Source organism: Eschrichtius robustus, chromosome 6 (assembly GCF_028021215.1).
Source record: "Eschrichtius robustus isolate mEscRob2 chromosome 6, mEscRob2.pri, whole genome shotgun sequence".
In the NCBI taxonomy this organism is placed as follows: domain Eukaryota; kingdom Metazoa; phylum Chordata; class Mammalia; order Artiodactyla; family Eschrichtiidae; genus Eschrichtius; species Eschrichtius robustus.
In genome coordinates, this window is record NC_090829.1 from 8,035,238 (window position 1) to 8,060,231 (window position 24,994).

Here is a 24,994-nt window from a genome sequence, read left to right on the forward strand (position 1 = left end):
TGAATTTTGGCTCTTGATGAATGACAGAAGGAAGAGGCATATTTGATTTAGATAGAAATATATCATCTGAAAAAGAGAAAGGACCTTCTTACTCTTGGGATGCTGCTCTGAATTTGTCACTGATAAGAATTATAAGCACCTTGTAGACAGGCGCAAGACAGTGAGTGATGCATTCATCAAAAACCTCTATCAAACTGCAGTTTCCCCTACTACCAAGTGGACATAACCACCTCCTGGCTATCAACTAGGGAAGAAAAAAGAGAAAGAAAAAAGTTAATTACCGTTCTGAGGTCTTTCTAGGTATTAGATACTTGGCAAGGTATTTTATAGAAAAGTTTCCTTTTTAGGCTACTCAGAAACCCTGCAGGAATTTTTATGATTTTAGGCCTATTCTGATGTTAACTTTCCCAAGAAGTCACTCAGATGGTAAGTGATAAAACTTGGATTCATACTTTTGCCTTTTTACTCTAACATACTTTCTATGTCTCATTCACAATTTTATCTCTTGTTGTGCCTTCCATCATGACTTATACACCGTAAGTTTTAATAAATAAATGTGTGAGCTGCATGTAAAACATTTGCCATCAGCAATTGTGGGCACAGCCAAAGCTAAAGCACACAATACATTTTTGATGGTTGTCATGCGTTTTTGAATGTCATCTATAGAGATGCACTAACCGGACCCACTTTAGACCTGGAAAATCAGCCCCTTTGTTATTTTATTTGTTTGTTCCTGCTCTTCTTTTTGTAAGTCTGTGTAGTATAACAGTAGCATAACTTATGAACTTTTCCTTATAACTTATGCTTTCCTGGGAAGTAAATATAATATTTTGAACAAGCTTTTCTATTCAAATCGAATATTTCATACTGACTAATATATTGGGAGGAATAACAAATTTATATGCCAATTGTTAAATGATCATATGCTCACCCCTGTGAAAAGCAGAAAAATTATCACTGATAAGAGAGAGAGATTCCTTCCTTCTTTCCTCTTTTTCTTTCTTTCTGACATAGATGTTGATCTATAACTTCAAATCTTTATAAAGGATTTGTGCTGTATTTCACAAGTGAGAACGAAGAAGGGTAGCAGAAGCACAGTGAAAATGTACACGTATTTAAAATTCATCAAATTATGAGAATTAGACTTTTTCAAAAATTCTTTACTCGTGTTAATTTTAGGCAATGGAAATTTTAATCATATCTAAACATTTTATGTACTTTTTATTTTATAGACTTTATAGTATATTTTATATATATGTCTAAAATTATCCTATTTGTTCAGTGTTCAAAGACAAATGGAATATAAAAATGATTATTAGTATTTAGTAGCAGAGCAAGTTAATTTACAGCAGTCTATGAAACACCATTTATTTAACAATTCTCCAGGATAATTTGGAAAATTTTTCTTATCATTTTATGAATTATCTACTTCTTCAGGATATTTTTTGGCAGTCTTGCAAAAACCTTGTTTTAAGTCATTACACTTTCATTATAGTATACTTATCTAGTCAAATATAATCTTAAAAAGCACTTTAAAAAGCTCAGATAACAATCCAGTTTAGCACTGATTGATATTATATACTAGATTTTCCCCAGAGCTTTCCCTTCAGTTGAGTTATAAACCTCTTAACGATGTTGACACTCTCAACTTCCCAACTTAAAAAAAACTGAAAGAAAAAGGAAAGAAAAATACTATTATACAGGCAATTAACAAATGCACAAATCTGTACTATGTAGTCAGGAGTTTAGTTCAGTCTTCATTATGAAGTCAGTAATGATTGTATTTGAAACATTGATCACTTTGTTTAATATTGAAAACTATGCTATTAAGTTCTTGATAGAGAATATAATTTCTATGGGGGGAGGTTTGTCAACTGAGTAGGAAATATGTTTAATTTGAACTAATGTCTAGTAAATTTTTGTCTGCTAAAGTTGGTTACTCTGGCAGCAAATTGTATTACTGGTCCAAAAATTCTGTTATACCTTCCTAAAAGTCTCTCTATTTATAAGGGAACACTTAATGCTTTTAAGAGTGTCAATCATTAAATAGTAAAAATAGCTAGGACTACAAGTGGGCATACTTTCTTTCCTGTAAGAAATCTGAGAATAACAGTTTTAGATGAAGAAAGAGGAGAAGTTACAAATATCAATAAAAATTCAAGAGGATGCTTGGTTTATGTTGGTCATTTTATCATTTAGATTTTTGCTCAATCCAACATTTTTACAGGGACTTCTAAGAAGTGGTTGAATTCTATTTTAATTTCAACCTATCTTTCTATCTTGATAGGTCTTCTGTTTTGCCAATGAATAATGAAATATTCAAGAGGTAGCGAGTAAAAGTCATAAAAGTAGAAGAAATCTTCAAACTCTCCACCAAATTCTTGAGGGAAATATCTGGCTCAGTAACATAAAGTAATGCTTCTATTCTTGCAGATGGTTTCCTTACCAAAGGATTTGTTTAGTGAGTCAATTTGATGGTGAGTTCAAGTTTTTAATATCCTGGTTCTAGGTATTTAAATGATTAGAAATGGGTAATACAAATTTCAAAAAGGAAGTAACTTCTTTAAGTGGAGAATCTGGGCTGCATATCATTGGTGACCTTGGCCTCTTTATTTAAAAGGGCACAAAATCCTGGACATACAAATTGCCACAAATATTTAAAACCTGAGCATGTGAAAAATAAGCACAGGGGTAAAACCAACCTTCAAAGTCATGTGGAAGGGAGCTCTTTACTCACCACTGTGACGTTGAAAGCATACAGGAGATCAAAAGGCAGGGCAGCAATTAAATCAATGATGAACCAGGTTGTGACATAGTGGATGCAAATTGATCTTGCTTCAAAGATAACTTGGCCAGACTTGCTGACATAGGTTGTTCGAAAATTTAAAATAATATCTGCTTGAGAAAAAAAAGGATAGAGAAAGAGGATTTAGGAGAAAGAGAGAGAGGAGAAGGAAAGAAGGAAAGACAAGGTAAGAAGAGAAGATGGAAGGAAGACAAGCAGGTGGGCGGGGGGGAAGAAAGAGAGGAAGAAAACTGTATTAAATTAGACTAACGGTAACCTCTTAACGTACTTTAGATTGACAATATCCAAAATACTCTTCTTGACACATCCAGCTCAACTCAACAAACAGGTATTGGAGAAGGGTGAAGAAAGCAGTATTTTTTGAGCAGTAATACATTCCAGACTTTGGGCCACACGTTAACATAATTAAAATAAATAATAATAACAATAACAACAATAGGCAACACTTACTGAATGCTCACTGTGTAGCAGACATTGTCCTAAGAACTTAGCTTAGATTGTTTCACTTACTCAGAACATCTTCCACCGTAGATGACGATGTTAACATAGCAGATAGTACATAGTAGGCAGTATTAGCAGAGGCAGAAACTAAGTCTCAGTGGGAAAAGTAACTCATCCATGATCATCTTGCCAACAGTGGCAGAGACGATTCTGAACACAAGTATAATTTGCAGTCCATATTCTTTTCATTTATTTTTTATCCGATAGTACTCTATTCCGTGTACAAAAGTTTTACTAATCTCCGTATGGATATGAAACTGATCCTTGCCCTGAAGGTGTTTGTATTCACAAAATACCAGAAGTTTCTTGTTTGGATTTCTAGGTTAAACTCCCATTCCATTTAAATGGAAGATATAATCATTTTCAACCATTCCGTACATCATCCTTTTAATATATTTTTATTTTATGTTTATTTTATATTTGTATTTATTTTATATTTATATTATATTTTACTATCTATTTATCAAACTTTTTATAATATATGACATCCTTGTGAGGGCTGGTCAAAGGACAAAGCCATAGACATGTGGACCATCTAGAGTTCAATCCTGCCACCTATGAATAAACTTCTCAGAGTCTGTCACATAGTTCCTGGGTTAAATATCATTAAAGCACTGGAAAAGGTTATCTTTTCTTTAATTTGTCTTAGAGTTGAGTATGACCAAGTTATGGGGAATTTTGGGATTGGTGCATACACGTAAGTGTGATGAAGGCTGATAATTTTCTACACTGGCGACCCCAACAGAAACATATTTGTCTGTGGGACTTTGTTCTTAAGGAGTGTCGTGATTCAGTGACAAAGATCAAAGGAAGGAATTTGGGAAGTAAGTACCCCAAAGAGAATAGGAATTCAAGGAGCTAGGGAACGAATGCTAAGCTCTGAGTTACATAATTTTTAAATGAATTGGAGTACTCTTTACAGCTAACGTAAACCATTGCACGTACGTGGAATCGTGTCATGTGAGGTTAAGAACTTGTTGGTATCATGATCGTAATGCTAACAATAATAAAGATTACAATAATGTGCACTTTATATTTGTAGATCATGTTTACTTTTCACTTCACATCACATTTGAAGGAGAATTCTAAGATGCCCCCTCCCAATCCCCTGCCACCACCCTCACTCTCCTCTGATCTCTTCCCCTTGGGTAAGGGTGGATCCCCTGAGCATGATAGATATGAAGGTGTGATCACGTTACATCATAGGGGTAAAGAGAGATGATCTGCGTGGCCTGCCCTCGTCAGGTGAGCCCTTTAAAGCAGACCTTTCTTCATCTGGTGTTAAGGGATTGGAAAGCAGTGAGGCATGCTCTGCCTGGCCTGGAAGGAAGCAACTGCATATTATGGGGAGGGCCACACGGCCGGGAACGGCGGGCAGCCTCTAGTTGCTGAGAACGACCCCTCACTGACATCTCGCGAGAAATGGAGACCTTAGTCCCACAACCATAAAGAAATTTGCTCAACGGCCACATGAGATTGGAAGAGAATCCTGGGCTCCAGGACGGACCACAAGCTGACACCTTGATTTCAACCTTCTGAGGCCCTGAGCAGAGACTTCAGCTAAGGTAGATCTGGACTTCTGACCTATAGAAACTATGAGATAATAAACGAGTATTGTTTTAAGCTGATGTGTTTGCAGTAATTGGCTATGCAGCAATAAAAAACTAATACAACATTTAGTAAGTCATCTGGTTCTCATTATAGCCTGTGAGATGAGATAATACAGGAATTCTGACAAAACAGATTACTATCACATTATTATAGATAACACTATGTTCTTAATACGAACGCAGTGCTGTTCTACGACCTTTACAATCATAATCTCATTGACTCCTTACAACAATGCTAAGAGGTAAGTATTTTTATTAATCCCTTTTACAGATGAGAAAACTGAGGCAGAAAAGACATCAAGTGATCTGCCCAGGATCACACCTGATGAACTAAAGCTCAAGATTAAACCCCTCAGCTAGTTAGTGAAAGAGCAAGACCTGGATTCAAGTCTCTTAAGTTCCAATTCTGTGCTTTGGGTTTTGGTGCCTCAACAGAGACCAGTCACATCTCAGATCTGGAAGCAAGTTCTAGGTGACTCAAAAAGAAAACATTAATTGTTCTAGACTATTGTGAATGATCTAACTTATTAAGACAATATTATTAGAAGTCATTTTTGTTCAAAAAATAAAAATATTAAAATACTTCCATTGTTAATACTGAGAATATGAAAGGATGAAGCTAGTCGATAAGCCACTCACAAAGGATGAACACAATCCCAAGGTGATTTCCACTGCAGAGTAAAAATGCTATCATGGCAAAAAGTACCGATGCATCCCTGAAGTATGGCCACCAAAGGGGGCTGGGAGGTCAGGGGAATGCCATGAAGTTGTTAGGGTAGCAGGTGACCTTTTCATTCTTTCTCTTTAACTTTCTAGACTCATGTATTTGTGCATTAGCCAAGCAATTTAACAGCTTAGACCAGCAGCTGTTGAAATAAAGCAGTCGATAAGTAGTTCATTATCAAATTGAAGGAATAAATGCCTTTGTGTATTTACTAACTGATCACCAGGTTCTACCACAGATTTTACAGAAAACCCACTGCCACCATCCACATACCTGGGGTGCTCTCCTGAATGGAGGAATGGAAGAAATGATTGATTGGTCTTTGGTTGATTGATACAGTAAACATTTTTAAAGCTATGTGGTTGACTGAAGAATAAAATAGAGGTGCAGACTTCTGAACAGAAAAGATATTTTCTTGGATGAGTCATTACAAAATATTAGTTTAGAAAGCTTTTTAAAAAATAATCTGTTACTCAACTGAGTTAACTGGATGAAAAGAAGATGTGCTTATTTTTAAGTTTAAAAAGAAGTAATGGTAAGACTTTTAAACACAAAGAATGTTAACAGCAAAAGAATAAAAGCTATCTTTTAAATTTATGGACACAAATATATTTTTGAAGTACTTGAGTACTTTCAGGTTTATTTTCAGGGAAAAAACCTAGATATGTATTATATTCTAAGATTTCTAGGACTATGGTATCATATAAGGACTGTAGGTTTGAGTGAGTGATGAGTATTATTTTTATTTATTTTTTAACTCTTTTAAAAACTTTATTGAAGTGTAGTTAATTTACAATGTGAGTATTTATTTATTTATTTATTTATTTATTTTTAAAAACCTTTTATTCTATATTGGAGTATAGTTGATTAACAATGTTGTGTTAGTTTCAGGGGTAGGGCAAAGTGATTCAGTTATACATATGCATGTAGCTATTCTTTTCCAAGTTCTTTCCCCATTTGGGTTATTACATAATTATTTTTAGATAGCTGATTTTTTTTAAAAAACCTACTTTTGTCATACACATAATAATAGACATAGTTCTGCTGTACTGTGATTTACAAAACATATTTTCATGTTTATTAGTTTGTGTTGTTCCCATGCCAACTCTCTCAGGTGTACTATCTCTGACATTTTACTAATGACTCAGGAGATTTAAGGAAATTGTTTAAAATCATGAAGATAGTAAGCAAGAGAGAAACAGGACATCTTTTGACAGGCAATTCCATTTTCTTTCCATTATCTTAAAGATTTACGGCATTTTCAAATATATTTTAGGGGCAATACCAATAGGTCAGTGCAGAGAAATGTATTTCCAATTTTAGCCCTTAGATTCAATTCAGCATTGGCAGCGCCCAGGTAAAAGAATATTAAATCAGGGTCACAGAATTGAATGTGTGGGAATGAACTGTCTTTGATTCTGGAAATACAAGGATTAAGCATCTGTCCAGGGAGAACTGAGAAATCACTCTGTGTACTCTCCACTGATAAAGATGCGGTGGCAATGTAAATGTTCCCTTAACGGAAGGGCAGAAATGGGGAGCACACGTTCTTTCAGAGTGAGGGAAACACAGAATAAAATTAGATTGTGACGAGGGAAAAAAGAGCCTCCCAGATCTGGTGTTCCTCATAAAAGAACCACGGGGGCGAAGAGGAGATTCACCAACTATACTGGGTCCAGCTGCTCTTTCCCCTGTAGTTGTCTCACTTCCCATAAAGTTTTACACCTTCAGTGAATTAACTCAGCGACTCATTCAAATGTTGCAGTAAGAATGTGGTCTCCTCCAGACCCTAATCCTAACCTTCCTAAAAGGCAGCAGTATGGTTTTCATTCTGAGATATCTAGAAAGTATAAGGTTTTTCAACTTTATGTTGAAAAATACATGAATATTCATTAATATAGAAATTTTTATATTTAACTTTTCTTGTTAATTCCATTTATTATCAACGTGCACAACTGTCTATAAGCACACATACACACAGTTTGAATCAGGAAAAATATTCCCAAAACTGTAACGAACTGAGTCATACGAATTTAGCACTTAGAAATGTTAATGCCTCACGTATGTGTGTATGCATAAGCAGTCTCTTGTGGCACATGGTGCTGGTATCATGTGAAATGAATAAACAAACAGGGTAATAGAGAATTACCATATACACATACATACATACATGTGATTTACAGAATTTCAAAAAATTGATCATAATATACCCCACCAAAATGAGGCAGACTATAATTGAATTATTTTATGATTCAGATCACGCTGAATTATTTTGCAGGATAATCAGTTTACCTTGCTGTATTTAGGTTTTACACAAGCATTATGAAAATAAAGACAAATAATAGAGAGATAACTGTACGTGTTTTGTTCTCGTATGGTTAAGACCTCCAAAAACTAGTGTTTCATTTCTCTCTCTCACTAAATGGTTATGTATGAGAACTAAAAGGCAAGAAGATTAAATCCAGTTTTTCCAGTTTGATTTCCTTGAGAACTATGTAATTAGAAAGTACAAAAAAAAATAAAGGTTAAATTTGATATGGCACAAATTAGTAGATTTCTTTTCTTTATTAGCATGCATGCCAGATGGGAAATAATTTTAAAATAATATTGACTTACTTGTTAAAAAGTAAATTAAAATAGAATGGTGTGCATGAGAGCATATGTACCAAATACAAATAATATCTTCATTTAGCCATTTCTTTACAATTTAATCAATACAGTACAGCGTGGGTGGAGAGAGATTTAACTAAACCAGCTGCCGACTAATATTCTAAAGATACCCAGTCTTTTTCCATTGCTTGTGAGACACTCCTCTGAACACAGTATGATGCCACAGCAAATTTGAGTTGCACGTGTGGGAAGAATGAATAACTGGGGGTTGATTAATGAAGAGGCTTGAGGGACTCAAAATCCTAAGAATGGCTGTAATTGATTGCCAGGATTAGTGGATGAGATTTTCATACCACTTGATCCTTGCTCATCTTGTCAGCATTTGTCCCTCCTGCTTACCTTAAATGAGAAGATTATGGAAAAGAAAGGGCAGCAGACAGAGGGAGAAGCAGCAGTTAAGAGCAATTGCCTGAAGAAGAAAAGGTAAGGATGAAAGAATGCAACCAGGTGGGTTGGGCGTGGTCGATACCACCATTGATTTCTGTTTTGTACCAGAGTCATGGTGGACTCTTACATCAGTTTTGACCCTCAACGTCAACATCAGATGGAACAGCCCAGAAAAGAAGTCCTTCCATCCTAACGTCTCTTTGAATGGAAGAACCCCATCCATGTCATGCTTCATAAGGATGCGGTCAACCAGGCCTTGAATGCTTCTGGCAATGGTGAGCCCTCTGCCTTTTGCGAGCGCTGCCTTAGTTTGACGCGTCCTTCTTACTTTTCTCAAATAGGTTTCTTCCTCCTTCTAACTCCCTCTCCTTGGTTCTAGTTTTGTCATTAGCAGCAACACAGAGTATGTTCTACCTTCCAACCCAAAAGCCCTTCTTATAAATATTCGAAATCAGGCACCACGGTCTTTCCGTGCCCCAGGCTGTAGATCTCCATTTCTTTCAACTGTCTCTTGCTGCTATGGTTTCCTCTTCTCAGTCCCGATGCTTTTCTCTTGTTTGGTGGTTTTCACAGCAAAGTCTCATGGAAGATAGGGTTTGGGCTTTTGCCTCTTCCTTTCTTCCTCCCTTCTTTCTCTCTCTCTCTTCCTTCCCTTCCTTCCTTCCTTCCTTCTTTCCTTTCTTCCTTACTCCCTCCCCCCCTCTCTTTCCTCTTTTCAGGCTGAATTTTTATTCATTTTACATAGTGAGTTGCCCCATCAATTTTTATTTTGAAAAGAAATTTTCAGGTTTTTAACACAATAAAGAAAAGAAAAGAAAACCATTCACATAGTTGACTACTGTCCTTTTGGAAGTAAGGTACTGAACCGGTAGCAGACTATGCCATCCTCAAATATGCCACTTTGGAATAAGAATTATTTTGAGCTGAAGGCAACTGAGAAGGAGCAGAAGCCAGAAAAGCTCCTTGCCCTCTTCCTATTTGCCTAAAAGCAGGACATAAATTTTCAAAAGTGTCCCTGCTCTCTTCTCTACCAGGAAAGACAAAAGTTAATCCCCAGATGTAGCCTGTCCAGTGGGAAGACAGTAGCAAATACTCAGCAGTGTTTGCAGAGTTCTCATTATTCCACAGTCTCACCAACACTCGACGTTGTCACACTTAAAAATTTTTGCCAGTTGGGTGATAGTATAATGTTTCTAGTAATATATTTAGAATTGTTTTTTCTTTTAGTAATGCAGCCTTAGTAAACTGCTGGGGAATCTTAAAAAAAAAAACAAAAAAACAAAAAACTCTTGTGTTACTATTAGTTAAAGTAAACTTTTGCCAAGTTAAATTCCCAAATGTTTTTTTTGTACAGATTGCTCCCAATTGACTACTTCTATTTTTTATTGGAAGATCTAAAGCATAGCTATACCTTTCAGCTTTGCAACATCCTTAAGTACTATGAAAATGTGTCAATTGAGGACCTGTTGTGCTCTTTGCCCTGTGCAGGGTTCTTGGCACTCAAAGATGGGCAAGGCATCCAAAAGAAGTATGCCTCTGATGGGGACCATGGACTCCCATTTTTATTATCTGAAGCCCCATCTGTGAATATGCTGGCAGGTCAAAGGACAGAGCACACATTCCCAGCAGATCTCTATGAAAACTCCCACTTATTGTCTATAACTATTTTATTATACTGACTTTGTACATTGCTTTCATTTTATTGTATAATGTTACCTTCTCAAAAAACTTCCACATAACATGTACACTGGTATGTGTAGAAACTACCAATTTCGGCTCCATATAAATTATCCACTTTCAGGTGCTATGTAACTCTAAATTAGATATTGAATTTTGGAATTACTTGATCATTTTTAGTAAAAATAATTTAATGATTCAACATAAACTACTGAAGAACCATGATTTATGTATACACTACTTAATTATAGAAAGTCTTTTGGCATACTTATCCTGTTTATAGTTATAGTTTTTGAGTGGTAAAATTTCCAAATTTAACTCCAATAGAAAACATAAGGACTATAACATCTATAATATTCAGTCATGAAATTTAAAAAACTAATAATTAAAATCTATTAATTTCATATGAAGTAAATATTAGTTATCCAAGTAACAAAACTTAGAATTAATGAAGACTAAGATAGACAACAAAAGATGTGCTAATGAGAGACCTTCAAGATGACGGAGGAGTAAGACATAGAGATCACCTTCCTCCTCACAAATACATCAGAAATACAACTACATGTGGAACAACTCCTACAGAACAGCTATTGAACATTGGCAGAAGACCTCAGACTTCCCAAAAAGCAAGAAACTCCCACGTACCTGGCCATGCGGCTGAAAGGGTCTTGGTGCTCCAGCTGGTGTCAGGTCTGTGCCTCTGAGGTGGGAGATCCGAGTTCAGGACATTAGTTCACCAGAGACCTCCTGGCTCCACATAATATCAAATAGCGAAAGCTCTCCCAGAGATCTCCATCTCAACACTAAGACCCAGCTCCACTCAACAACCAGCAAGCTACAGTGCTGGACAACCTATGCCAAACAACTAGCAAGACAGGAACACAACCCCACCCATTAGCAGAGAGGCTGCCTAAAATCATAATAAGGTCACAGACACCCCAAAACACACCACCGGATGTGGTCCTGTCCACCAGAAAGACAAGATCCAGCCTCATGCACCAGAACACAGGCACTAGTCCCCTCCAACAGGGAGCCTACACAACCCATTGAACCCACCTTAGCCTTGGGGGGCAGACACCAAAAACAATGGGAACTACAAGCCTACAGCCTGCAAAAAGGAGACCCCAAACACAGTAAGTTAAGCAAAATGAGAAGAAAGAGAAACACACAGCTTATGAAGGAGAAAGGTAAAAACTTACCAGACCAAACAAATGAAGAAGAAATAGGCAGTCTACCTGAAAAAAAATTCAGAGTAATGACAGTAAAGATTATCCAAAATCTTGGAAATAGAATGAAGAAAATAAAAGAAACATTTAACAAGGAACTAGAAGAACTAAAGAGCAAATAAACAATGATGAACAACACAATAAATGAAATTAAAAATTATCTAGAAGGAATCAATAGCAGAATAACTGAGGTAGAAGAATGGATAAGTGACTTGGAAGATAAAATAGTGGAGCTACTGCAGAGCAGAATAAAGAAAAAAGAATGAAAAGAATTGAGGACAGTCTCAGAAAGCTCTCAGACAACATTAAACACAACAACATTCTAATTATAGGGGTCCCAGAAGAAGTAGAGAAAAAGAAAGGGACTGAGAAAATATTTGAAGAGATTATAGTTGAAAACTTCCATAATATGGGAAAGGAAAGAGTCAATCAAGTCCAGGAAGTGCAGAGAGTTCCATACAGGATAAATCCAAGGAGAAACACGCCAGAACACATATTAATCAAACTATCAAAAATTAAATACAAAGAAAAAATATTAAAACCAGCAAGGGAAAAACAACAAATAACATACAAGGGAATCCCCCTAAGGTTATACAGCTGATCTTTCAGTAGAAACTCTGCAAGCCAGAAGGGAGTGGCAGGACATATTTAAAGGGATGAAAGGGAAAAACCTACAACGAAGATTACTCTACCCAGCAAGGATCTCATTCAGATTCGACAGAGAAATTAAAACCTTTGCAGACAAGCAAGAGCTAAGAGAATTCAGCACCACCAAACCAGCTTTACAACAAATGCTAAAGGAACTTCTCTAGGCAGGAAACACAAGAGAAGGAAAAAACCTACAATAACAAACCCCCCAAAATTATGAAAATGGTAATAGCAACATACATATCAATAATTACCTTAAATGTAAATGGATTAAATGCTCCAACCAAAAGACATAGACTGGCTGAATGGATTCAACAACAAGTATATATGCTGTCTACAAGAGACACACTTCAGACCTAGGAACACATACAGACTGAAACAGAGGGGATGGAAAAAGATATTCTATGCAAATGGAAATCAAAAGAAAGCTGGAGTAGCAATTCTCATATCAGACAAAATAGACTTTAAAATAAAGACTATTACAAGAGACAAAGAAGGACATTATCTATTGATCAAGGAATCAATCCAAGAAGAAGATATAACGATTGTAAATATTTATGCACCCAACATAAGAGCACCTCAATATATAAGGCAAATGCTAACAGCCATAAAAGGGGAAAGTAACAGTAACACAATCATTGTAGGGGACTTTAATACCCCAATTTCACCAATGGACAGATCACCCAAAATGAAAATAAATAAGGAAACACAAGCTTTAAATGATACATTAAACAAGATGGACTTAATTGATATTTATAGGGCATTCCAGCCAAAAACAACAGAATACACTTTCTTCTCAAGTGCTCGTGGAACATTCTCCAGGATAGATCATATCCTGGGTCACAAATCAAGCCTTGGTAAATTTAAGAAAATTGAAATCGTATCAAGTATCTTTTGTGACCACAATGCTATGAGACTAGATATCAATTACAGGGGACAATCTGTAAAAAATACAAACACATGGAGGCTAAACAATACACTACTTAATAACCAGAGATCTCTGAAGAAATCAAAGAGGAAATCAAAAAATACCTAGAAACAAATGACAATGAAAACACGATGACCCAAAACCTATGGGATGCAGCAAAAGCAGTTCTAAGAGGGAAGTTTATAGCAATACAATCCTACCTCAAGAAACTAGAAACATCTCAAATAAACAATCTAACCTTACAGCTAAACCAATCAGAGAAAGAAAAACAAAAAAACCCCCAAAGTTAGCAGAGGGAAAGAAATCATAAAGATCAGATCAGAAATAAATGAAAAAGAAATGAAAGAAACAATAGTAAAGATCCATAAAACCAAAAGCTGGTTGTTTGAGAAGATAAACAAAATTGATAAACCATTAGCCAGACTCATCAAGAAAAAAAGGAGGAAGACTCAAATCAATAGAATAAGAAATGAAAAAGGAGAAGTAACAACTGACACTGCAGAAATACAAAGGATCATGAGAGATTACTACAAGCAACTATATGACAATAAATTGGACAACCTGGAAGAAATGGACAAATTCTTAGAAAAGCACAACCTTCTGAGACGGAACCAGGAAGAAATAGAAAATATAAACAGATCAATCACAAGCACTGAAATTGAGACTGTGATTAAAAATTTTCCAACAAACAAAAGCTCAGGACCAGATGGCTTCACAGGTGAATTCTATCAAACATTTAGAGAAGAGCTAACACCTATCCTTCTCAAACTCATCCAAAATATAGCAGAGGTAGGAACACTCCCAAACTCATTCTACGAAGCCACCATCACCCTGATACCAAAACCAGACAAAGATGTCACAAAGAAAGAAAAGTACAGGCCAATATCACTGATGAACATAGATGCAAAAATCCTCAACAAAATACTAGCAAACAGAATCCTACAGCACATTAAAAGGATCATACACCATGATCAAGTGGGGTTTATCCCAGGAATGCAAGGATTCTTCAATATACACAAGTCAATCAATGTGATACACCATATTAACAAATTTAAGGAGAAAAACCATATGATCATCTCAATAGATGCAGAAAAATCTTTCAACAAAATTCAACACCCATTTATGATAAAAACCCTCCAGAAAGTAGGCATAGAGGGAACTTACCTCAACATAATAAAGGCCATATATAACAAACACACAGACAACATCATTCTCAATGGTCAAAAACTGAAACCATTTTCACTAAGATCAAGAGCAAGACAAGGTTGTCCACTTGCACCACTATTATTCAACATAGTTTTGGAAATTTTAGCCACAGCAATCAGAGAAGAAAAAGAAATAAAAGAAATCCAAATTGGAAAAGAAGTAAAGCTGTCACTATTTGCCGATTACATGATCCTATACACAGAGAATCCTAAAGATGCTACCAGAAAACTACTAGAGCTAATCAACGAATTTGGTAAAGTAGCAGGGTACAAAATTAATGCACAGAAATCTCTTGCATTCCTATACACTAATGATGAAAAATCTGAAAATGAAATTAAGGAAACACTCCCATTTACCATTGCAACAAAAACAATAAAATACCTAGGAATAAACCTACCTAAGGAGACAAAAGACCTGTAGGCAGAAAATTATAAGACACTGATGAAAGAAATTAAAGATGATACAAACAGATGGAGAGATACACCATGTTCTTGGATTGGAAGGATCAACATAGTGAAAATGACTATACTACCCAAAGCAATCTACAGATTCAATGCAATCCCTATCAAACTACAAATGGCATTTTTCACAGAACTAGAACAAAAAATTTCACAATTTGTATGGGAACACAAAAGACCATGAATAGCCAAAGCAATCTTGAGAAAGAAAAATGGAGCTGGAGGAATCAGGCTCCTGGACTTCAGACTACACTACAAAGCTACAGTAATCAAGACAGTATGGTACTGGCACAAAAACAGAAACATAGATCAATGGAACAGGATAGAAAGCCCAGCGATAAACCCACACACATATGGTCACCTTATTTTTGATAAAGGAGGCAAGAATATACAATGGCAAAAAGACAACCTCTTCAATAAGTGGTGCTGGGAAAACTTGACAGCTACGTGTAAAAGAATGAAATTAGAACACTCCCTAACACCATACACAAAAATAAACGCAAAATGGATTAAAGACCCAAATGTAAGGTCAGACACTCTAAAACTCTTAGAGGAAAACATAGGTAGAACACTCTATGACATAAATCACAGCAAGATCTTTTTACCCACCTCCTAGAGACATGGAAATAAAAACAAAAATAAACAAATGGGACCTAATGAAACTTAAAAGCTTTTGCACAGCAAAGGAAACCATAAACAAGATGAAAAGACAACCTTTAGAATGGGAGAAAATATTTGCAAATGAAGCAACTGACAAACGATTTATCTACAAAATATACAAGCAGCTCATGCAGCTCAATATCAAATAAACAAGCAACCCAATCCAAAAATGGGCAGAAAACCTAAATAGACATTTCTCCAAAGAAGATATACAGATTGCCAACAAACACATGAAAGAATGTTCAGCATCACTAATCATTAGAGAAATGCAAATCAAAACTACAATGAGATATCACCTCACACCAGTCAGAATGGCCATCATCAAAAAATCTACAGACAATAAATGCTGGAGAGGGTGTGGAGAAAAGGGAACCCTCTTGCACTGTTGGTGGGAATGTAAACTGATATAGCCACTATGGAGAACAGTATGGAGGTTCCTTAAAAAACTAAAAATAGAACTACCGTATGACCCAGCAATCCCACTACTGGGCATATACCCTGAGAAAACCATAATTCAAAAAGAGTCATGTACCACAATGTTCATTTCAGCTCTATTTACAATAGCCAAGACATGGAAGCAACCTAAGTGTCCATCATCAGATGAATGGATAAAGAAGATGTGGCACATGTATACAATGCAATATTACTCAGCTATAAAAAGAAATGAAATTGAGTTATTTGTAGTGAGGTAGATGGACCTAGAGACTGTCATACAAAGTAAGTCAGAAAGAGAAAAACAAATATCGTACGCTAACACATATATATATGGAATCTAAAAAGAAAAAAGAAATGTTTCTGATGAACCTAGGGGCAGGACAGGAATAAAGACGCAGACATAGAGAATTGACTTGAGGATACGGGGAGGGGGAAGGGTAAGCTGGGACGAAGTGAGAGAGTGGCATGGACATATATACACTACTAAATGTAAAATAGATAGCTAGTGGGAAGCAGCTGCATAGCACAGGTAGATCGGCTCCGTGTTTTGTGACCACCTAGAGGGGTGGGATAGGGAGGGTGGGAGGTAGACGCAAGAGGGAGGAGATATGGGGATATATGTATATGTATAGCTGAGTCACTTTGTTATACAGCAGAAACTAACACACCATTGTAAAGCAATTATACTCCAATAAACACGTTAAAAAAAATGTTAATACAATTAGTGCTTGCCCCAGTGTGAAATCCAACACATATATCCTCATTAGAGAGAAAAATTTTAGATTAAATAATGAGAGCTTTTATAGTTGCATAACATTTTACATTTTACTTAGGACTTTCATATTCATTTTCATATTTGAGGAAAAGAATATCCTTAGTATTTGTGATAGTCTTTAGTGCTATTTGCCAAATCTTTCTGGCTTTCGACCTCCTGGTATGATTATATTTCCCACCACCTGAAGAGATTAAGCATGTCTCTGTGACTTGCTTTGGCTAAAATTGTGAGAGCAGGAGTATCCTGAAAGACTTCTGGGCAAAGTTTTGAGAGCTTGTATGCAATTCCTCACATTTTCTTCTCCCTGCCTTGATGATCATGGAAGCACGTGACAAGATGCGGCCTCTATCAGCCTGGGATTCCAAGTGACTACAGGTCTCAGAGCTCACAGCTGATTCACAACAAGCACTTATTATGAGGGAGGCACAAACCTTCGAGAGTTTGAGCTTGCTTGTTACCACAGAAAACCCTTGCCCATCCTGACAGACATTCCTAGGACCACTGAGCAGGTATTAGTTGTCTTTCCTGTTATTCCTACCAGTAGTGCTACTGCCGTTGCCTGATGTATTCATACTATTATTTTTATTGTTACTTTATAGATACATAATTATGGCACAAATACTATAATGGCATTAAAATGACAATAAAATAATAATAATAAAAATGATAACAGGTAAATTTATTAAATTCTTGCTATGTGATAGGGCTTAATTACATATATTAACTATTTTGAAATTTAGGTAATTTTTAGAGTCATAAAAAATACAGCATTTTGACTATAGGTTGCCATATGTTCAATTGTTCAACATATTTAAAAATGTCTTATTTCAAGAATTACATATGTACTGTAAAGTACACTGGTGTTAAATGGATGGCTTGATGAATTTTCCCAAAGTTGACCATCTTTGCCATCAACATGGATAGAGATATAACTAGGACCAGAACCCTAGAAGACTTCCATGATCCCGTCCAGTCATTAATCCCTCCCAAAGTCACTGTTGTCCCAATTATCATAGAATAGTTTTGCTTAATTAGTTGGGAACTCTGTATAAAAGGAATCACATAGTAGGTACTCTTGTATATAAATTCTTTCACTAGACATTGCATATGTGATTTTCATCAGTTTGGTACCATGGTACCATGTTTACTTGTTTACTGTTTTTTATTGTTGTATAACTATAAAGAAATTCATTTCTTAATTTTATTGTTGCTGAAAATTTGATTTGGGTTGTTTCTAATTTAGGCTATTACAGTTAATGCTCTTGGAAATACATACATACGTGCATACATACATAAATACATAAATATGTATGCATGCACACAATACTTATACCTTTCCTTGTACAAGTATAGGTGTGTCTGTTGATTCTACGAGTCAAATTTCTGAGTCATAAAGTAATTGTATATTTTAGTACGGTGGCAAAAAGTTTAACAGAGAGACTGTACTAATTTACATTTTTACATACAGTGTATGAAATTTCAGGTTGCTCCATATCTTCCTGCTACCTTGGTAATAATTTGTCTTTTTTTTTGCCATTCTAGTGGTGGTGAAATTATTTTCATTTTCCTCATGATATCGAGCACATACTAACTGCACATTGGGTATCCTCTTTCATGAAGTTTTGGTACAGGACTTTTGTCTACTGAAATATGTTTCCCTCCCTTTTCTTTTACTCATCTGTAGGAATTGTTATTATATGTCCTGATTATGAATTGTGTTCTGTTTAAGTAATCGATGCCTTTGCCAAGGTAATTAAGATATTCTACTTGATGTCTTCTAGGAGTGTTATTTTTTAACTTTCACATTTTGTCTACAATCCATCTGCAATTGATTTTGTATGTGGTGTGATACAGGAGTCGAGATTTATATTTTCCCGGTGGAAAATATATTCAACTGACCCAGCACCATTTTAGAAAACATTATCATTTCCAAAGCATTTCAGTGACATTTTTGTCATAAATCAGGAGATCATATATGTGCAGATCTGTTTCTGGTCTGTATATTTTGCTCCAATGACTTGCCTATCTGTTAGATCTGTTAGATCCTTGCTGTATAGAAGGATCTATATGTGTTCAAGCTATATTTTAAGGACTCTCAATAGCATTCAAAATATGACTAATATATTTGACTTTTAAAGTGTAAGTTGAGTAGTCACAAATCTGAAGTTACACTAAAAAAGACTAAATGGATTTTTATTTGAAATATTTGAATTTTAAATATCAAATTTGAAGTATTTGAAATAATGGAACCATGCCTGATGATGAGAAAAATAGATTCTCACTTAAGCACATGATGATTTCATAGTTATTTTTAGGAATGCCATCAATAGAAATTACATTTGTGTTATGCCGGAATTGCTTTTCCACTTGTGGTTTCTATAATTCCGTCTATTTTTAGTCATTGTGAAGAGTAAAATCACAAAAAGATCAATACTATCAAGCCACACCCATCTGCTTTCAGTAATGTATGAGTAGGCCCAGGCAAAAATGCCAAAGTTACGGCACCGAGTAATTCTTTGCTCTTGTCGTGTCATATTCCAGGTCACTGAAATCAAAGGGAAAGCTGGAAAGTAAAATGGTGTCTGTTTTATTAATTCTCCCTCAGGGCTGTTTGAGTACAGAGTGTAGCCCAGCTGAAAGCAGCTCTTTTGCCCCTTTCCTGTTTGCCCATTTCTCTTCCCCTCTAACCTTAAAAGAACCTAATTATAGAAAAGAGATCACTAGGCAATTTAACCTAACTCCTGACCTATGCTCTCCTGAATGCCCACCATGCCTTGCCTAACCTGTTGATTCTTTTCCTAGATAAAAAGAAGAACGAAGAATTAAGCAGTTAAAGAATGACTAGCTCTCTATCCTCAGCAGCCCCCTTAGCAATCCTGCAGGTGGATCACATAGGCAAGATAACATCTGAAGAAAGAGTCATCTAGTTTGCACCCAATGGAGAATGATACAGAACCCAACATCCTGACTTGATGATTCACTGAGATCATTCTCCCTTTTTCCCTTTAAAAATTGTCCTGGCTGAGCAGAATGCTCAGAGTTGGTCTCAGGACATGAGTCCACCTTTGCCCCAGATAGCCTGCTATTCTGATGAAAGCATCTTTCCTTTCTATTGCCACTTGCCTCTCAAATTATTGGCTTTTGAGCGGTGAGCAACAGAAGCTGAGTTCGGTAATATAAGGACAAGTCAAGTCACTATCACGAGGCCTTTAAAGTGCAAGAATTCGTCATGGTAACTGGATCACCAAAGCCAAGAAAGGAAATCACAAGGCAAGCAGAACTAAAACTAAATAATCACACTGGAACTCAACAAGACAGAGCAGTATTGGAATGGGGCAGGAGGAATTCCAGAGCCAGTTAATTCCAGGATGCAGCTGGTTATATAGTCAGAGTCAGGACAGAAGATGTGCTTCAGGGGTTTAACTATGGTTTGGAAATATACAGTGTCAACAGGGCTACCAAATAGAGCTGGAGCCTTAAAAGAAATGAGCCTCCAGTTATTTTATTTGTTCGTATTTCACACTGAATGCTTTTTTACGTTCTTACAAAGTTTATCCTTTACACTTATTGTATGGTATTTCTGGAGGGGAGGGAAGAAACTGCTCCTGTTTCTGTTTATATAATGAAAACATAGTCTCCAGAGTTTCTTAGTGATATTCCAGAGAGAACAAAACATAACTCTCAAAACCCACGAACCCTATGTTTTTCTACTTATTATATTTTCAACTTATTTTAATTACTTATTTCTACTTGTTTTCTACTTATAGGGTAGTGGGTTTTGGTGTAAAAATGAATAAAATTTTACAAAAACACATCTATTTGTTAAAAGTGATCTCATGTACTCAGGAAAGGTCTTGTCCTCAAATTAACCTTTTATTATACTGAGATTGTTTTACTGCTATTTTTCTAGCAATATCGGCAAACCACGTGTCTTTATTGGGGCTAGCGTAGGAAGGTCCTACAAAATTCAGGTTACTCAGGACTGAACACTGCCACAAGCTGTAAACCTAAGGTTTTATTCTGAGAAGTTGTTTTTTGAGGCATCACTCAAACAACTGAGTAATGCAAATGTGGTATTTGGCTGTCACTAGCATGTTACTAGACTTTGAGTGGTTTTGATGATTTCTATTACCCAAGCTAACGCTATTTGCTGTTTTAGCATTTGAATGTCCAGCAGTACTGATGCTTTTCTGAACATATTTAAATAGAAGCAGGAATGCACCCTTTGCTATTAGGGAGATTCAAACACAGCTGACCCTCAACTTGCTTCTAGATTGCTATTGGCCATGCCTTCTGTATATTTCAATTGTTATCAGACTTTTCACTTTTTTTGCAAGTTCAGATTTTCAACCTGTCATGAAAATACATCTCTTGATGATAAGAATTCATTTGTAATATCTTAATAAAGATGTCCAAGACACGGGCTGATCTGATCAAATATCACCCTCCATAGCTGTTCACTATTCTTCCCCCTACTTTTCTTTTATGGGGTAACTTTAATGAGCATGTAAGTTATTACCTTTGCTTATTAGAAGACCTCACCACTTGGGAAGAACTGGCTTGGTGTTTTGTCATACACGGCATTTGAAATGCATTCAAAATATGCAACAGCAAAGCTATTAATAAATGACTGTGGAGAAATAGCATATATATTTATTTTTCAGGTAGAAAATTTGCATATTATGTTGATATTAGGATCTGAGCTAGGTGAGTAAAGGGTCATTTGCATAGAGTCAAAATTACACCCAAAGGAATGTGAGACACCCTTAAAGTATGTCATTGCCTCTAATATTTAACATAGCCCCTTGCTTTTCTTCGCTCTTGTTCCCGCAATCTAAAAGCCCTGTAATGCACCTATAGGGTATAATGCAAAATACAGCTGTTCACCAAAATTCATATGCCCATTTCTCCAGAGTAATAGAATTGTAGCTGGATGACATTCTGTGGTCCCTTTGCAACTAGTGTGGTTACGTAGCTAAGCTCTTGCAAACAGAAGAGTTGTGTGCAAATTTTATATTCTGTCCAATAAAATTGTGTATATTAGCTTTTTCATGCTCTTTGCTTTTCTGTTTTTCTGGCTGGAATAAAGAATGAAGTGACCTTAGAAGCCATTCACTAAATATGGTAGAGCCACTGTCAGTCTCAGTTGCTAAATGACTATGTAAGGGAACCACTCGCCTCTGCTCCCCACTACTAGCCTTCAATACACTCAGAAGAGCATTAGGTGAGAGAGAATAAATTTCTACATCCCATAAGCCACTGAGTTATTGTTGCAGTTCTTGTTATAACATCCTGTTAAATCAAACTGATACACAAAGCAAAGCCCACAACTCTCTCCTTCCATTAACTTAGTAATTTAACAGTTCCCAGTCCCAAGAAGCAGTGCTTTAGTGGCTGGTCTTAACTGTCCAATCAAAACGTGACTTTTTATCATTATGGACAAAGACTCACCCAGTTCTCCAGTCTCTACTAAGGATGGCAGTACTCCTTAGCAGTAGTTTTTCTTTTGCAATCCCTAGTCAAAAACAGGTCAGCATCATTTCAATACAAACCCTTCATGCACCTGCTCTTGGGCATTCAACCTCCTGGTGGGCTTGCTAAAGCCAAGGCATTAATATGATCCACTGAGGTCACCCCTGTGTTAACTTGCCAGCTTTAACAAATTAAATACAGGACAGCCAGTTACCTTTGAAATTCAGATAAAGAATAAATAATTCTTTAGCATAAGTATGCCCTATAAATAGAAGAAGTTCTTTTATTGCTACAACTGTCCTTAGACTATTATGCTCTCATGAAACATCCAGAGGGCTTGGAAAGAGATCTAGTCAGAAAAAGACCAACAAGCACCATTTGACAAACAAGAGTCTACTGGTGATTGGAAAACACTTCTGAGGACTTGTTACAAACATTAAATAAAATAAACAAAAATACTTTTATTAAATCTACTATTCAAAGTATGTTTACTCCTCATTTCCCTTTGTATTTCCTTTTTTGTTTTTTTCATTTCTGCTTGATCATTCACTAGCTGTGTGATCTTTTTTTTTAAACATTGTTATTGGAGTATAATTGCTTTACAATGGTGTGTTAGTTTCTGCTGTATAACAAAGTGAATCAGCTATACATATACATATATCCCCATATCCCCTCCCTCTATGTCTTCCTCCCACCCTCCTTATCCCACCCTTCTAGGTGGTCACAAAGCACCGAGCTGATCTCCCTGTGCTATGCAGCTGCTTCCCACTAGCTATCTATTTTACATTTGGTAATGTATATATGTCAATGCTATTCTCTCACTTCGTCCCAGCTTACCCTTCCCCCTCCCTGTATCCTCAAGTCCATTCTCTACCTCTGCGTCTTTATTCCTGTCCTGGCCCTAGGTTCATCAGAACCTTTTTTTTTTTTTTTAGATTCCATATATATGTGTTAGCATACAGTATTTTTCTCTTTCTGACTTACTTCACTCTGTATGACAGACTCTTAAGTCCATCCACCTCACTACAAATAACTCAATTTCGTTTCTTTTTATGGCTGAGTAATATTCCATTGTATATATGTGCCACATCTTCTTTATCCATTCATCTGTCGATGGACACTTAGGTTGCTTCCATGTCCTGGCTATTGTAAATAGTGCTGCAAAATGACTTTTAAAGTGACTTAACCTCTTTGAGCTTCAATTTCTTTATCTATAAACTGGAATAAGTATTACTGTTGAATTTCGTTCTTAATTATACTATCATACATAAGATCAGCTTTAAAAATATTGTGAGACAGGAAAAACAGGAAGTAGCTCTTTGCAACTTCTGTCTTCTTAAAGGGTTGTTCTAAGTTTTAAGTGAGATAATGTTAATAAATATGTTTTAAATCTTCTAATATTTTCTATAGAAATGAAGTACCAGTAATTTTAAGAATCAGACTTAACATCTTTCATTTGTCTTAGTGAGACCACCTGTTTTATCCAGGCCAATATCTGATTCAGCACAAGTGATTCATAGTCTTCTTTACTTTACTTCTTTCCTATAGTAGTCAATTTCCAGTCACACTCACTTTCAAACATTCAACATAAATTTACAGAACAGTTACTGTACACCAGACACCAGCAATCCAGTGTCTTTATGCTGAATTCCACTTCTACGATTATGATCTTTATCCAATGACCTTATTCGTGTTAGGCTTCTTCAAACATTGCACTCTAGCAATAAATCTCATTTTGCTTGGAAAGCTAGGCTTAGACAGAATTATGAATGGGTGATATCAGGAAGGCTGAAATTTTCCTTTTCCCTTCTTGGTTCCTTTAACTGGTTGAATAGTTAAAATGACATAAGAAAGATTAGCAGGAGAAAATCAAATGTAATTATATATATACATACAGGGACTCTGTATAAACATGGGAGAGTCCAAAGACAGGCAAAATGATGTATGTATTTCATTCTGGACTAAAGAAAGGAGGGCAGGGGTCTGGGACTTCAAAGAGAAGGAATGTAGTTCACAGGAAGATGAAAAAAGAGCAGATGTTTGGTAAACAAATGTTTGCTGGTACATGTAGAAACAATGGGACACAGAGAAATTTTAACAAACAGACTTTGTTAGGTTCCTCCCTGTCTACACACCTAGTTCATATTATACTATAGATCTCTCTGGTGATAGTTCTCCTTCCTGGAATAGGCTCTCTATCTAAATTCTTTTAGACAGTTAAGGGAGAGGTGAAAAAAATAACTTCCTGAGTCTTCTGTTTCTTATGCATGCCAAAGGAACACATTTAGGGGTGGCCAACCTTGCTTCCCTCCAGTGAATAACCACAAGCATAGCTTATTTCTTGTTGCCACCTTGGTAAGTCCATCCTCATTCCAGACGCTCAGACCTCATAGTCTCTCCCACTTTCCTATCAACTTTTCTCCTCTGATCACACCTTCACATTCCATAACTAATATGGACCAGTTCTACATCTGTTTCAAAATACAGCACAGATGTCTTTCCTGCAGTCCTGGTATCATACTACACAGCTTGGAGCAGGGCTGCCACTGCTCTTATTACTGTCTGCTAAGAGTTTTTCACACGTAGGCAAATCTCCCCAATTACTGTATAAGCTTCTCAAATACAGGGAGAATGCCTTCAAGTTTTTCAGTACCCTTTTCATCACCCAGATCATGGTATCAGGTTTATATTAGGCCTGCCTTTAAATAGTTCTTATTAGTTGATTGACAGAAAAGAGTTTAAATTTTCTGGTGGTCAGTATGTCTGGCCGAGTCAAGGCTATTGCATCTCCTTGCTTCTCTGCATGTCCAT

General features: G+C 36.2%; 1 protein-coding gene across 1 annotated transcript in view; it reads right to left on the bottom strand.

Annotated features, from left to right (window-relative positions):
- The window catches only part of KCNH8 (potassium voltage-gated channel subfamily H member 8), a 392,473-nt gene that overhangs the window by 124,688 nt on the left and 242,791 nt on the right, over positions 1 to 24,994 (bottom strand). The window contains exon 6 of the mRNA XM_068547302.1: positions 2,738 to 2,895. Coding sequence (XP_068403403.1) covers positions 2,738 to 2,895 — 158 coding nt within the window. The remainder of the gene's footprint in view (positions 1 to 2,737; positions 2,896 to 24,994) is intronic.